Here is a 15,798-nt window from a genome sequence, read left to right as displayed (position 1 = left end):
AAAGTCATGTTTGACAAATCTTTTAGAATTTTGTGAAGCAATAACCTAAATAGTATTCGAGGGTAGGGCAATGGACGTTGCCTGTGTAGACTTTAGCAAGGGCTTTGTCAAGGTTTCACATGTTAGGTTGGTCAGGAAGGTTTGGTCACATAGAATCCAAATAGAGCTATTTAGGTTGATTCAAAATTGGCTACGAGGTAGGAAGCAGAGCAGAGAGTGGTGGTTGAAGACTGTTTCTCAGATTGAAGGCCAGTAACTAATGGTGTGTTATAGGGGTTGGTACTGGTACGCTTGTTATTTATACATGATTTGGATGCAAATGCACAAAGGTTAATCAGTAACAGGGACATGCTGTTTCTGACCTCTTCATATCACAATCTTAGAAGACTCCCACTTGCCATTCATTCCTTTCCCTTCATGCAATCAACCTCTGCTAGATCCTGCACAATTCCCCAAAAATTAGCCCTACTCTAGTTTGGGACCCTAACCTGTGGACCTGTCCTATCCTTGTCCATCATGATTTTTAAAAATTATGTTCACTATTATAATTCCTATCTAAAGTCGTCACGTTTTCCAACAGTTGACCTATATCCTTCTAAAGCTTTCCTATCCACATAACATTCTGAGTATCATTTAAATATTGGTAATGGATCTGCCTTAACCACTTCCTTTGGTAGCTCATTTCATGTACTGACCACACTGTGGGTGAAAAGCTTGCCCCTCGGATTCCTATTAAATCTGTCCCCTCTCCCCTCTCACCTTAAACCAACATTATGTCCTTTAGCTCTTGCTTCCCTGATCCCAGGAAAAACACTGTGCATTCACAATTTTATACACCTCTATAAAATTACTCCTCATTCTCTAAAAATCAAATGTAAAAAAAAGTCCCAAACTGCTCAACTGGTTTCAAAAGGTTGAAAACAAAAAGTGGAATAAAATTATTTAAAGTGCTTACAATGTGATTGATGTAAAGTAACTGAACAAACAGTTCATGCTAGTGTTAATTTCATTCTTCCTATGTGATATCTAAATCTCTGACAGGGTGAAGTACCTATAGATTGCAAAAAATCTTCCTCTTTTTAAAGCCATTCATACTCTAATTCATAATCTTTCTCTGGAGTAGTACTGAACTCTACTTGCATGTTTCCTTGGCTCTGCACTTGGAAGAGGAGGGGGAGGTGAAGTGACCATATGCTGCTCTTCTGCAGGACTTTATGGAGGACATATACTGCACATATCCCACATCTCCAAGCCAATGCAGTTCTGTTTAAGCCCTAGCATTCCACTGAAGTAAGGCTTTGGCTTGAGGCTATATTGCTTGCCTGATGACTAAGATTGAGAAGGCATTAGACTGTTTCCTGCTGTCAGTTTCGTTCCAACACTCTGGATCCAAGTCTGTGTTCCTCCTGTGCTGTGCCAACTTCTTGACAGTAATGAGCCAAAACCTCCATCTATTTCAGGCAACAATTATGATAAGTAGAAAAAGCAAAAAAGCCACGAAATGAACTTTAAAACCTTGCAATATTTCCTGGAACTCTGCAGCTCAAGACAAAGAGGTACAGAGAGGCATTGCAATAGTGCAGAGATAGTGTTGGTGTAGTGCAGTTGCCTAGTTTTGCAAGATTAAAGGAGAAGTGGCTGTTGCTAAGGCAATTGTGAATCCATAGGAGAACAAAGGGATGTTTGCATAATGTATACTTATCATTATATTTCCTTGTATCTTTCTTAATGAGTTGTTTAAAGCTTACCAAGATGTGGTTGCCAAGTAAGGCAAAAATTTGTTTTAGAACACTGGCCCTGATGCTAGTTGGTGACAGTTTTGTATTAAATTAATTTTTACATCATGGACTAGGATTTGAGATTACCACCATAAGACAAAGAGTTTGCAGATAAATATCATAGCCAATCAGTGGTCAGTTTTCTAACTGATTTAGTCACCAGATTTTAAAACATCCATTGATATGATCTACTTAAACTCTTCTGATTCCACCTGAAAGTTTAATCACCAATTAAAACAGAAAATTTTAAAACTGAGAGAGTAACAGAAGAACTAAAGAAGTTTCAGTAAAGAGAACATAATATATCACATGTTAGTTTTACATCTCTTTCCTCTTTTTTAAATTATTTGCATGAAAGCCAAAGTTAATTAAAACCTCGGTGAGAAGTCTATTGTGCTCCTGATTGAGTAGTTTAATTTTTACACATTTGTCCCAGTGGCATGTCATTTTCTTAAATGATTCCGATCCACTCCCCTTGTAACCCAGATTAAGAAACTTTTCATCAACTCATTTATATCCCAGCGACATTCCAAAAATTGTTGTCATGTTTGGCACTAATTTCACATGGCAATCTGCTTGTGTCTGGTTTGTGTAGGCTCAGGCCCATTCCTGGAGCAGCATTCCACTGGGAGTACTTCAGAAATGTTAGCAAACTCTGCAGAGACTTTTTAAGCTACAAAGCAGAAGTTAAAGGAAAATCTCACAATAGATTATCTTCTTGGTGTGTCCCAAGAATTCTTCACAAATCCACCTTGATATTTATGTAAATACTCTGACTGAAAGGTTGCCATACATTGATTGGGACTCCCATACTGTTTGGGGTCTAGATGATTTAGAGTTTGTAAAATGTGTTCAGGAAAGTTTTCTAAATCAATATATAGAGGGACCAACTAGAGGGGATGCAATATTGGATCTCCTGTTGGGAAACGAATTAGGGCAAGTGACAGAAGTCTGCGTAGAGGAGCACTTTGGTTCCAGTGATCATAACACCATTAGTTTCAATTTGATCATGGACAAGGATAGATCTGGTCCTAGGGTTGAGGTTCTGAACTGGAAGAAGGCCAGATTTGAAGAAATGAGAAAGGATCTAAAAAGCGTGGATTGGGACAGGTTGTTCTCTGGCAAAGATGTGATTCGTAGGTGGGAAGCCTTCAAAGGGGAAACTTTGAGAGTGCAGAGTTTGTATGTTCCCGTCAGGATTAAAGGCAAATTGAATAGGAATAAGGAACCTTGGTTCTCAAGGGATATTGCAACTCTGATAAAGAAGAAGAGGGAGTTGTATGAATTGTATAGGAAACGGGGTAAATCAGGTGCTTGAGGAGTATAAGAAGTGCAAGAAAATACTAAAGAAAGAAATCAGGAGGGCTAAAAGAAGATATGAGGTTGCCTTCAAAGTGAAGGATAATCCAAAGAGCTTTTACAAGTATATTAAGAGCAAAAGGATTGTAAGGGATAAAATTGGTCCTCTTGAAGATCAGAGTGGTCGGCTTTGTGCGGAACCAAAGGAAATGGGGGAGATCTTAAATAGGTTTTTTGCGTCTGTATTTACTAAGGAAGCTGGCATGAAATCTATGGAATTGAAGGAATCAAATAATGAGACCATGGAAACTGTACAGATTGAAAAGGAGGAGGTGCTTGCTGTCTTGAGGAAAATTAAAGTGGATAAATCCCCGGGACCTGACAGAGTGTTCCCTTGGACCTTGAAGGAGACTAGTGTTGAAATTGCGGGGGCCCTGGCAGAAATATTTAAAATGACGCTGTCTACGGGTGAAGTGCCGGAGGATTGGAGAGTGGCTCATGTTGTTCCGTTGTTTAAAAAAGGATTGAAAAGTAATCCGGGAAATTATAGGCCGGTGAGTTTAACGTCAGTAGTAGGTAAGTTATTGGAGGGAGTACTAAGAGACAGAATCTACAAGCATTTGGATAGACAGGGGCTTATTAGGGAGAGTCAACATGGCTTTGTGCGTGGTAGGTCATGTTTGACTAATCTGTTGGAGTTTTTCGAGGAGGTTACCAGGAAAGTGGATGAAGGGAAGGCAGTGGATATTGTCTACATGGACTTCAGAAAGGCCTTTGACAAGGTCCCACATGGGAGGTTAGTTAGGAAAATTCAGTCGCAAGGTATACATGCAGAGGTGGTAAATTGGATTAGACATTGGCTCGATGGAAGAAGCCAGAGAGTGGTGGTAGAGAATTGCTTCTCTGAGTGGAGGCCTGTGACTAGTGGTGTGCCACAGGGATCAGTGCTGGGTCCATTGTTATTTGTCATCTATATCAATGATCTGGATGATAATGTGGTAAATTGGATCAGCAAATTTGCCGATGATACAAAGATTGGAGGTGTAGTAGACAGTGAGGAAGGTTTTCAGAGCCTGCAGAGGGACTTGGACCAGCTGGAAAAATGGGCTGAAAAATGGCAGATGGAGTTTAATACTGACAAGTGTGAGGTATTGCACGTTGGAAGGACAAACCAACGTAGAACATACAGGGTTAATGGTAAGGCACTGAGGAGTGCAGTGGAACAGAGGGATCTGGGAATACAGATACAAAATTCCCTAAAAGTGTCGTCACAGGTAGATAGGGTCGTAAAGAGAGCTTTTGGTACATTGGCCTTTATTAATCGAAGTATTGAGTATAAGAGCTGGAATGTTATGGTGAGGTTGTATAAGGCATTGGTGAGGCCAGATCTGGAGTATTGTGTTCAGTTTTGGTCACCAAATTACAGGAAGGATATAAATAAGGTTGAAAGAGTGCAGAGAAGGTTTACAAGGATGTTGCCGGGACTTGAGAAACTCAGTTACAGAGAAAGGTTGAATAGGTTAGGACTTTATTCCCTGGAGCGTAGAAGAATGAGGGGAGATTTGATAGAGGTATATAAAATTATGATGGGTATAGATAGAGTGAATGCAAGCAGGCTTTTTCCACTGAGGCAAGGGGAGAAAAAAACCAGAGGACATGGGTTAAAGGTGAGGAGGGAAAAGTTTAAAGGGAACATTAGGGGGGGCTTCTTCACACAGAGAGTGGTGGGAGTATGGAATGAGCTGCCAGACGAGGTGGTAAATGCGGGTTCTTTTTTAACATTTAAGAATAAATTGGACAGATACATGGATGGGAGGTGTATGGAGGGATATGGTCCGTGTGCAGGTCAGTGGGACTAGGCAGAAAATGGTTCGGCACAGCCAAGAAGGGCCAAAGGGCCTGTTTCTGTGCTGTAGTTTCTATGGTTCTATGGTTCTTTTACAGGCTTGTTTTGGGGTCAGAGAGTTATCCAGCATAGAAATTGTCACTTCAGTCCACCAAGTCTATGCTGACCAGCAAGTGTTCATTTACATTATTCCTGCAGTAACCCCATTTTATTCTCCTCACATTCCCATCAATTTCCTCAGGAATGTTATCACACAGTTTATAGAGGCCAGTTTACCCACCAGTCTAGATGTCCTTGGGATCTCAAAGTAAACTGAAGCACCTGGAGGAAGCTGACAGGGGGATTGTACACACTCCACACAGATGGCACCTGAAGTGTGAATTAAACCCTGGTTACTGGAGCTGTGGGGCAGGGGCTCTACTGGCCATACCACTGAGCTGTTCAGTTAGCAGTCTGCCAAGTTTTTCACCAGGCTTAGAAATTGGATCTTATTTTTCCTAAAATGTAAACTTTGCAGACAGCAACAAAATTCAACAAATTTTAGTGCCTTATATGTAAAATCCAGGTCCGGGGTGCGGTTTTACCTTTTGGTTCTCAGTGGGATTGCATAGCTCCTGGACTTTAATTTTACCCTTATCCCCATCGAGAACCACAGTGGTAATTTTGAAATCTGACATTGTTGTAGAGACATTCAATTTGTGCCTGTCAAGATCCTTCAAACACTAACCACAAGATAATCTGTTGAGTAAATAGTTTGATGTCAGGAAGAATTCCACTGCTAGTTTTGGAAGTAGGGTTATGGGATTTATTTTATTCACCTGGATGTTACTCATGAACTAATCCTGGGGCGGGGGTGGGGGCAATGCTGCAATTGACCTTTCATATATTTAGAAGTGGTATAGAAATGGGGACAGAGTACACCTCTCATTGTCAGATTTTGACAGAAATATAATTTTGTTTATGTTTGGTGAGTGAGGTCTAGAACCAGTGATTTTTATCTGATGGGAAGCTTTGGCAGCAGAATACAGGCATTAATGAATTGGCAGGATGATTTACATTCTATCTATTGTAGGTCAGATGTTAGAGTCATTCAATGCAGAAACAGGCCCTTTGGTCCACTGTAATCATGTTGTGCACAAAGTACCCATCAGACCTTTTCCTTTTTCCTGTATGCTACTGGAAATAATCCAGAGTTTACAAGTTTATGAGATTCTGTTCTATAACCTGTGACTTAACTCCCAAAATCCATGTCATTGGATCCTATCCCCTTTTCTGCCATTTTTGTTCCTGCTGATGTATACCATGCCCACTGGCTGGTCACCTGTCCCTTTCAGAAAGGTCTGTACTCACTATGAGACATCCCAGGTCTTCGTACCAGGAAGGCAACTGACCACCTGAGATAAAAGACACTGCAGATGTTGGAATTAGTACATAAAATGTTGAATCCTTATGTTACTCTTCTGTGGTGAATAGTTAAGTTTAAAGAGTGCCTATAAATTGGCACTACCTAGGGATTGATCCACCTACTGTTCTCATAATCACTCACACTTGGCCATATCACCTGATAATATGATGTTAATTAGATTACCATATTTAATTTGGAATTTCATGATGAAAGTGCAGAAAAATATAAAGTGAAAAAATAAGTCATAGACACAGTCTAGTTGGTGGTTGGATTGTCAGGGCTGAAGAAGTTGTTTACTGTAAACACGAGATTCTGCAGATTGCTGAAAATCTATAGCAACATGCACAGAATGTTTAAGGAAATCCGTAAGTTGAGCATGGAGGGGAAAGTTTTGGGCTGAGACCCTTCATCAGTACTCTTGATGAGTCTCAGCCTGGAACGTCTACTTCTTATTCACCTTAGTTATTTACTGCTCCCCTTTGTCTTATCTTGTCTTTCTCATTCTGTCCCAAACAAGCCCTGCTCATTCACTGCTGTTGGCCTGACTCGTTTCCATTGAAGATGCATCTTCTGGCATTAGCAATCCAAAGCCCTTGATCTTAAAGTTCTGGAGAAGGATGGAAAGCTTCAGCTGTGCATCTGAGCTACTTTGGCATATCAACTCATTTATAAACTGCTCTCCAGGAAGCTCTCTTGACTCATAGTGGCTGAGTACATCAACAGAGGCTGAAGGATTTTTGCTGGGGTTTTGTGGAACAAGTATTGCCACAATTGGAGTTACTGATGACTGAAGAAGACAAATTCTGTCATGATTTATAATTTTAAAAGTTGCGCTCAATGAGCAGATGTCAGGAAGGGTGGGAACAATTAAAGCATTGGCATTCACCCAAATGATTAAAATCTGTCCAACAGCTGACTTACACTAACAGCCAAGCATGATTATAGCTCTGTACATCTCATTCCACTGGCATTCACTAAAGATAACTTACAGGGCTTCAACAGCATGTGGTGTTATTCTAAAAGGAGAGGTGTCTGAAATGACATTTAGACTATCATAATATCACAAAGAGGAACGATATTTTCCCATAACTACAGCATTCCAACCTGAATACTAATCTTCATTGCAGTTACTGGAATCTTGGTGCTGACTGCATTCTAATTCAGGGAACGTTTCAACACTGAAACCAGGAAAACAAACCGAACTCTGTAGGTAGCTTAGCTCAAGGCAAATTACGACAGTGCATTTTATTTTGTAAAATGGCAGCATCCAGTTATTGGAGCTGCAACAACTTTGCCTTTAATTCTCCAGATATCCTTAAGGATTAGGTGTTAGTGGTTCAAGTCAAATCAAGTTCATTGACATGGGTGCAAGAATATTGAGAAGCAGACACAGTACAATGAGAAGCTTACTTGCAATTGTACCACAAGCACATAGATTCAGACAACACAGATTATAAATTATATAGACAGTGAAGAAAAGACTATGCCACATTAATGCCAAAATGCAGAACATGTTTCTTTTATCCTTGTTTAGCTGTTTCACCCTTTACCTGCAAGAGGTTTTTGATGCCATGGCCATTTCAGGGTCTTTGCAAGATCACCTATTCTGGCTCCCCACACTAGGTGCACATCGCTAGGCACCCTGAATTGCCAGATATTATAGACTTGCATAATCGTAATGTAATTTAGCTAAAAACCCATAAACAAAAAGCAGATAAAAACATACTCGGCATGCCAGCTGGTGTCATTGTAGGGATGCTTTGCAGTATCTAGATCAGTCCCAGGTCTAAAAGTGTTGGGACACGGGAGACTGGTATCTGAAAGCACTTGGAGAATATGGAGGGAAACGGACAGTTGATGTTTCAGTAAAGCACAGTACAGGCCTTTCAACCCACAATTCTAGTTTCGGGCTGAGACCTTTTATCTGGACAACAGTAAAGATTCATTGGGTGTTGCAACCAGGTGCTTAAAGGTGACGGAGTGCTTCTTACAAATGGGAATAAGTTAGGGTTTCATTCAAAAAGTTGGAACCATTAGCCCATGGTTCTGTAAGCAAGATTTCCCAATAAAGTTCTCAGCAGTGAAATGCTTTGTGATGTCCTGAAGTTGTGAATAATGTTATATGATTTCATTGTAATTTTGGGGTGGTTAGTGGTGTAGCTGGTAGAGTTGCTACCTCATAGCACCAACGAATTGGATTTAACCCTGACCTCGAGTGCTGTCTGCAAGGAGTTTGCATGTTCTTCCTGCGACTGTTTGGGCTTCTTCCATGTACTTCATTCCCCTCCCATTCAAAGGTTGGTGGGTTAAATAGACGCTGTAAATTGCCCTTAGGTGAATGTGAGAATATTGGGAATGTGGGGAAGAATAAGTTACAAAGAGAATTACTGTGAAATGGGTTTGCTCTGTGAGCTGGCTTGGACTGGATGGTGTGAAATGGCCCCTTGAACGTTGTAAAGAAATGTGGAAATTGTGTCATGCATTTTCTAGGTTTCATCCAGAGCAGTAGTTAATATTATTCTTGCATAATACATTCTTCCATTGAAGATAGTTGGCCAGTGATTCCTGGGATGAACACTTAAATGTTATGTAAAGAAAGCACAGCAGTGCCTCTTATTTCTTTGAAGTTTGCATAGATTCGACATGTCATTTAAAACTTGGACAAACTTCTCTTGACGTGCAACTTCAGGAGTATTCTGACTGGTTGCATCACAGCCTGGTAAGGAAACACTAGCACCCAAGAATAGAAAAGCCTAAGTGGTAGATACAGCCTAGTTCATCACAGGAAAAACCCTCCCTATCATTGATGACATCAACAAAGAGTGCTGCCACAAGAGAGCAGCTTCCATCGTCTTAGACCCCCACCATCCAGGTCATGCTCTCTTGTTGCTAACATCAGGAAGGAGGTACACAAGTGTTAGGTCCAACACCACAGGTTCAGGAACAGTTATTACCCTTCAGTCATCTGTCTTCTGAACCAGTGTAGACATCTTCACTCATCAGAACACTGAACTGACCATTGAACACCACCTGTGGATTCACATTCAAGATCTCTACAACTCATCCTTTCAGTATCATTTATTTATTTGTTTGCTTTCTTTTTTTCTACTTGTATTTGCAGTTTGTCTTTTTCTCATTGGTTGATTGTCAGTCTTTGTGTGTAGTTTTTCTATGATTTTATTGTGTTTCTTTGTTCTCCTATGAATGCTCGCAAGAAAATGAATCTTAGCGTAGCATTTAGTGACATACATACTTTGATAATAAATTTACTTTGAACTTTGTTTTCTCAGGTGAACATACAAGTTCCTTTGGTACTACTTTGATGATAAATAGAGATGTTTTCCCCAGTCTTGGCAAATATTTGCTACTCAGTCAACATCGCTAAAAGAAGTTTTATGGTTGTATGAACTTTCTGTTCTGAGAGCTTGTTAATCATTTACAAGAAGTGGGTATTGTTGGTGGGAATAGATTGAAAGTGTTTCCACCTATCCTACACCACCCTCCAACCTGGTCTTTGTAAATGGTGTCAAAGTTCACTACAGATGGAGAATTGCAGTATGTACCAGAACACACACAGCAATGTTAAAAGGGGTTTATTGAATAGAATGTTTTGCTGAATTGCTTTCCTCAGCCTGTCATTGTTTGGATGGTAAAAAAATCAAGTGTGTACAGGACAGTCAAAAGTGCTTCATTTTATACTCCTCACCATGATGTAATTGTAGGAATATGTGAACAAGATTAGTCTTGAGTTTCATCTAACAGTTCTTCATTCAATTTTCAGTTCCACGTCAGCCTGGAGGGAACGGGGCTTTACTTGGCCTTGACATTGAAAAGGGGATTACCGCAGAAGAAAATGATGCAGGGGACGACCAAGGTATTTACTCTAGTCTTATCACTCATACTCTGTATGGACCTGGCAGGTCTCCAGCAGTGTGAGATAATACTTCACATCCTTACTGAAAGTGCGAGGGTTTTATCAGAATAGCCCTATGAGCGCCTCAGGTTGAATGTGAGATGAATGAATCACTTAATGTTGGGCAGTGGTTAATGTTACAGGTAGATGTTTTTTTAAACACTAGATCCTTCAGAAATGGAAGGCAAAATGCCAGCTTTGTTAGGTTGCCTGACACAAATATTCAGAATTGTGGATGTTTTCTTTTGTCTTTGTTTTCGTCACTGACATTCAATCCAACAGTAGACATCTATTATTGAGAGATGGAAGTCACTTACAAATTCCTAACACTCTCACTGGCTTACTCTTGGGCTATATTCCTTAAATTATCCCTTACCCAAATTCGTAAGATATATATATAATATCATCTAGCCAGCTTACATGTTCTTTATTTTATTGCAAGTTATATTATACAATTTCTATTACACCAGTTCCTATTAGTGGAGCAATGTCTCATATGATTATTCTTTCGGGTAGGTTGGCTAGATTTGTTCAGGAGGGTTTAAACTAATTTAGCAAGTGGATGTGAACTGGAGTGATAGTGCTGAGGGTGGGGTAGTTTGTTTACAAACAGAGGCAGTGTGCCACGAGACTCCTAACAAGGAGAGGGTGATGATAGCTTAATATCTAAGGATACACATTGTATCGAAAGGACAGGCAGGTAAGCAGAGGTGGGGGGGCTTTGCTCTGTTGATAAAAATGAAATCAAACCATTAGAAAGACGTGACAGGCTCAGAAGGTTTTGAATCAATAGTGGATAGAACTAAGGAAATGTAAGGGTAAGAAGACTCTAAAAGGAGTGTAAAACAGACCCAGAAACAGTAGTAAGGATGAGGCCTACAAATTACAATGGCAGATAGAAAATGCTTGAAAAAAGGGCAATGTTACCACAGTCATGGGGGATTTCAGTATGCAGATAAACTGGGAAAATCAGGTTGGCACTGGATCCCAAGAGGGGGAGTTTCTAGAATGCCTTCAAGATGGCTATTAGGGTAGGGGATCAGGGTGTCGTGCAATGAACCGGAATTGATTAGAGAGCTTAAGGTAAAGAACCCTTGGTTGCAAGTGATCATAATATAATTTAATTCATCCTGACGTTTGAGAAGGAGAAACTAGTCAGATGTATCAGTATTATAGTGGAGTAAAGGGAATTATACATGCATAAGAGAGGTGCTGGTCAGAACTGATTGGAAAAGAACACCGGCCGGCATTCCGGCACAGCAACAATGGCTGGAATTTCTGGAATCAATTTGGAAGGCACAGGATAGATGTATCCCCAAAGAGGAAGAAGTATTCTAAAGGCAAGATGACACAATCGTGGCTAACGAGAGAAGTCAAAGTCAACATAAAAGCCGGAGAGGGCATATAATAGAGCAAAGATTAGTGGGAAGTTAGAGGATTAGGAAACTTTTAAAAACCAACAGAAGACAACTAAAACGTCATTAAAACAACACACATCAAAGTTGCTGGTGAACGCAGCAGGCCAGGCAGCATCTCTAGGAAGAGGTACAGTCGACGTTTCAGGCCGAGACCCTTCGTCAGGACTAACTGAAGGAAGAGTTAATAAAAGATTTGAAAGTGGGAGGGGGAGGGGGAGATCCAAAATGATAGGAGAAGACAGGAGGGGGAGGGATGGAGCCAAGAGCTGGACAGGTGATTGGCAAAGGGGATCTCATTTGAATAATGGAATTGAGGGCTTTGTTGCAAAGTTTGCAGACGATATGAAGATAGGTGGAGGGGCAGGTTGTTTTGAGGAAGTAGAGAGGCTACAGAAGGATTTAGACAGATTAGGAGAATGGGCGAAGAAGTGGCAGATGGAATACAGTGTTGGGGTGTTTATGGTTGTGCACTTTGGTAGAAGAACTGAAAGGGTTGACTAGTTTCTAAATGGAGAGAAAATACAAAAAAACCTGGGGCAGAAAGGGAGTTGGGGTCCTTGTGCAGAATTTCCTAAATGTTAATTTGCTGGTTGAGACTATGGTGAGGAAGGCAAATGTGATGTTAGTATTCATTGTAAGAGGACTAGAATATAAAAGCAAGGATATAATGTTGAGATTTTATAAAGCACTGGTGAGGCTTCATTTGGAGTATTGTGAGCAGTATTGGGCTCCTTATAAAGAGCATTCTGAAACTGGAAATGTCTCAAAGGATTTTCATGAAAATAATTCCAGGATTGAATGGCTTGTCATATGGAGAGTGTTTGATAGCTCTGGGCTTGTATTCACTAGAATTCAGAAGAATAAGGGGTGACCTAATTTAAACCTATCAAATGGTGAAAGGCCTTGACGCAGTGGATGTGGAGAGAATGTTTCCTATGGTGGGAGAGTCTAAGACCAATGGACGCAGCCTCAGAATAGAGGGGTGTCTGTTTAGAGCTGAAATGATGAGGAATTTCTTTAGCCAGAGTGTGGTGAATCTGTGAAATTATTTGTCACAGGCAGCTGTGGAGACCAAATGTTTGTGTATATTTAAGGCAGAGGTTGATAGGTTCTTGATTGGTCAGGGCATGAAGGAATGTGGGGGGAAGGCAGGAGATTGGGGCTGAGAAGTAAAATGGGTCAGCCATGATGACATGGTGGAGCAGACTCAATGGACCAAATACAGGTGTCCCCCGCTTTTCGAACGTTCTCTTTATGACATTTCACTTTTACGAAAGACCTACATTAGTACCTGTTTTCGTTACCGAAAGACAATTTTCGCTTTTACGAAAAAAGACGCTGGCTTTAAACTTGTGTTTACCCCGAGAAAGACTACCATGACCATGAAGCCTTGTGCGGCTGGGTGTGTGCACATGCGTGATGTGCAAATGTGTGACGTGCACATGCGTGTACGTGCCAATCTTTCTCGACAAATCGATTTTGGCTTAAACTTCCTGATTCTGTTAAGTAAAACTACATTGTACATACATTATTTCTACTTTTTATAGGCTGTGTATTTATCGTATCATTCCTGCTTTTACTATATGTTAGTGTTATTTTAGGTTTTATGTGCTATTTGGTATGATTTGGTAGGTTACTTTTTGGGTCTGGGAACGCTCAAAAAAATTTCCCATATAAATTCATGGTAATTTCGTCTTCACTTTACGCCATTTCGGCTTATGAACAATTTTATAGGAACACTCTACTCTTGGACAGCGGGAGAAACCTGTAGGCTACTTCTTCTCCCATATCTTATGATTATGATATATTTACAATGATGTCACTAAAATGTAAGTCATACCAATGTGAATTGTGCTGGGGATATTGGTTCAATTATTTTAGTGAAAATGGTTGCTATTACATTCAATTACTCACAGAGCAGCTCATGCATAAAAGACTGGTTCTATCCACTGAAATTATTAGGCGGTGGTTACATTTGGAATTTACTTAGGAGGTTATGGTTATCCTTTTTTAAATGTAAAAGAACCAATGGTCAGAGCAGAAGGGTGACTGTGATGTGAAAATAATTACAAGTTTCCAGTGTAATTAGAAAAACAAAGAAATACCAACACAAGTTTTGATTTTGCTTGCATTTGGAGTATTGACGGTACCCCATCTGATTATTTCCCATGACTTATTAAATCAGTAAGAATTTGAAGTTTATTCTCAAGGACAAACTGACATGAAATGTCATTTGGCAGCAGCAGCACAGTGCATCACAAACATAATTAAAATAAACTTAAATTATCATGTTATACATAACTTGCACAACAAAATAAACAAAATGATGTAGTGCAAATTGATGTAGAAAGAAGGGTATAATCATGTAAGTTAAGACATAGCAGCGTTCTCTTCTTTTGATAATGTGGAAGGTCATTTTTCAACTCGACTGCAATGATTTTCCTCTAAAGAGAATAATATATGTTTCTCACACAAACACTAGAACACTGGAAACACTCAGTAGGGCAGGCAGCATCAAGGGAATGAGAAACAGTTAAGGTTACTGGTCTGTGACCCTTTCTCCAAAATGGGAAAGAAAGAGATGCAAGTAATTTTTCAGTAAGAAACCAGGTGGGGAGGGATGTGCAGAACAAAGAGATTCTCAGTGGAATGATGAGCTAAAATCTCAGTGAACCTGAACAATTAGTCTTCAGAAATGGTCTTAACACAATCCTCCTACGTTGTCTCTTAATGATTTCAAATCATCCTGTCACAATCGCTCACTTTGTTTTCCCACTTCCTCCCCCACCTTCCCTTTTGCTGAAAACCTACTAGTATCTCCTTCTGCAGGGTCTCAGCCCCAAAGTGTTGCCTGTTTTTTTTTTTCTCTTTCCACAGATGCTACCTGACTTGCTAAGCTTTTCCGGCCATATCAGTTTTTGTTTTAGATTTCCTGTGTCTGCAGTTCTTTTGAATTTTCAAACTTATTTCATTTTGCGGGCATCACATTTCGGGCAAGGTGGTAGTGTTTGGGAGCAGATGGCAAGAATGTTTACCAGAAATAGTACAAGAGTTGACTAAAATGTCTAAAGGGACTGGGAAAGATGCAATTTTTTTCTCGGAACAAAAAGTTGAATGGTGATTTTTTTTTAACAGGTTCAGAATTGAGTGACATTGATAGATAGGGAGAAATCGTTTGCATTTTTCATAGGGCTGGTTATTGTTAGACACAGACATAAGACAATTGGCAAATGTCCAAAGGGGAGAAAATAAGATCTTTATTTCATGAGTTATCAGGACTGGAATGCAAGACTAGAAAGGTGAAGGAAACAAGATTTAATAGGAATGAAACTTAAAACTAAACTTGCAAGGGTAAGAAGTCAGGCCAATAGTTCTAAGATACAGTAGTCCATTTTGTTGTGCTCAGTGGCTTTCTATGCTATAAGTATGAGTGATCTAAGGAATCCAGGAGGTATCTCCATGGAGAAGCTGTTGTAAAGAAATAAGGAATTGTACACCACAACAGAACTGACTGCTCAGGTTACTAAGCTAAATCATTAACAGAGTATTGGGGCAAGTGTGTCTGACATATTTGGAACCTGCAACAGTGTAGCTTTGGGTTTTGGCATGGATGTCTGCACACCTCAGAGAAATTCTTTCTGGCTCATTTGTGCGACATTGGAAAGTCTTATTAATTTTGTCTTAATTTAAGCAGTACATTTACATTTGAACACAGTGATCTGAAAATCCTGACACATTTTTAAGGAAGGAGAAATGGTAGATCTTGAGGTGGTACCCTCTCTGCTAGTATCCACCTTCTTAGTAATCCTTTATTTTTTCAGAGAGTAGCAAGGTGGTTCACTCTACCTGACATTTCCTTCTATCAGATGGGAACCTTTTGGAATTGCCCATGCTGAAACTTTGCCCAGGATCTTCTTGTCAACTAATCATTACACACTGTTAAGGTTACAGAGTCGTGAAAGTGGAAGTCATTCTCAATTGTATGCTCCGAATGTGCAATATCTCACCTTGTATCTGTTTGAAAGTCTGAATTCAGTAGACTACCACAAGCTTCTGGCACAATGCCATGAAACACAGTACAACACAGAAACAGGCCCTTTGGCCCACCAAGTCCATGCTGACCATTTTTACACTAATCT

At 40.0% G+C, this 15,798-nt stretch overlaps 1 protein-coding gene across 4 annotated transcripts in view; it reads left to right on the top strand.

Moving 5' to 3' along the window:
- Positions 1–15,798, top strand: part of npnta (nephronectin a) — a 90,135-nt gene that overhangs the window by 43,442 nt on the left and 30,895 nt on the right. For all 4 annotated transcript variants that reach the window (XR_011885793.1, XM_072256397.1, XM_072256398.1 and 1 more), the window contains one exon: positions 10,110–10,202. Coding sequence is in view for 3 of the 4 variants with exons in the window: in XM_072256397.1 (XP_072112498.1) it covers positions 10,110–10,202 (93 nt within the window). In the remaining variant the exon portion in view is untranslated. The remainder of the gene's footprint in view (positions 1–10,109; positions 10,203–15,798) is intronic.

Source organism: Mobula birostris, chromosome 4, assembly GCF_030028105.1.
Source record: "Mobula birostris isolate sMobBir1 chromosome 4, sMobBir1.hap1, whole genome shotgun sequence".
NCBI classification, from domain to species: domain Eukaryota; kingdom Metazoa; phylum Chordata; class Chondrichthyes; order Myliobatiformes; family Myliobatidae; genus Mobula; species Mobula birostris.
This window is presented reverse-complemented; position numbering and strand designations above follow the sequence as displayed.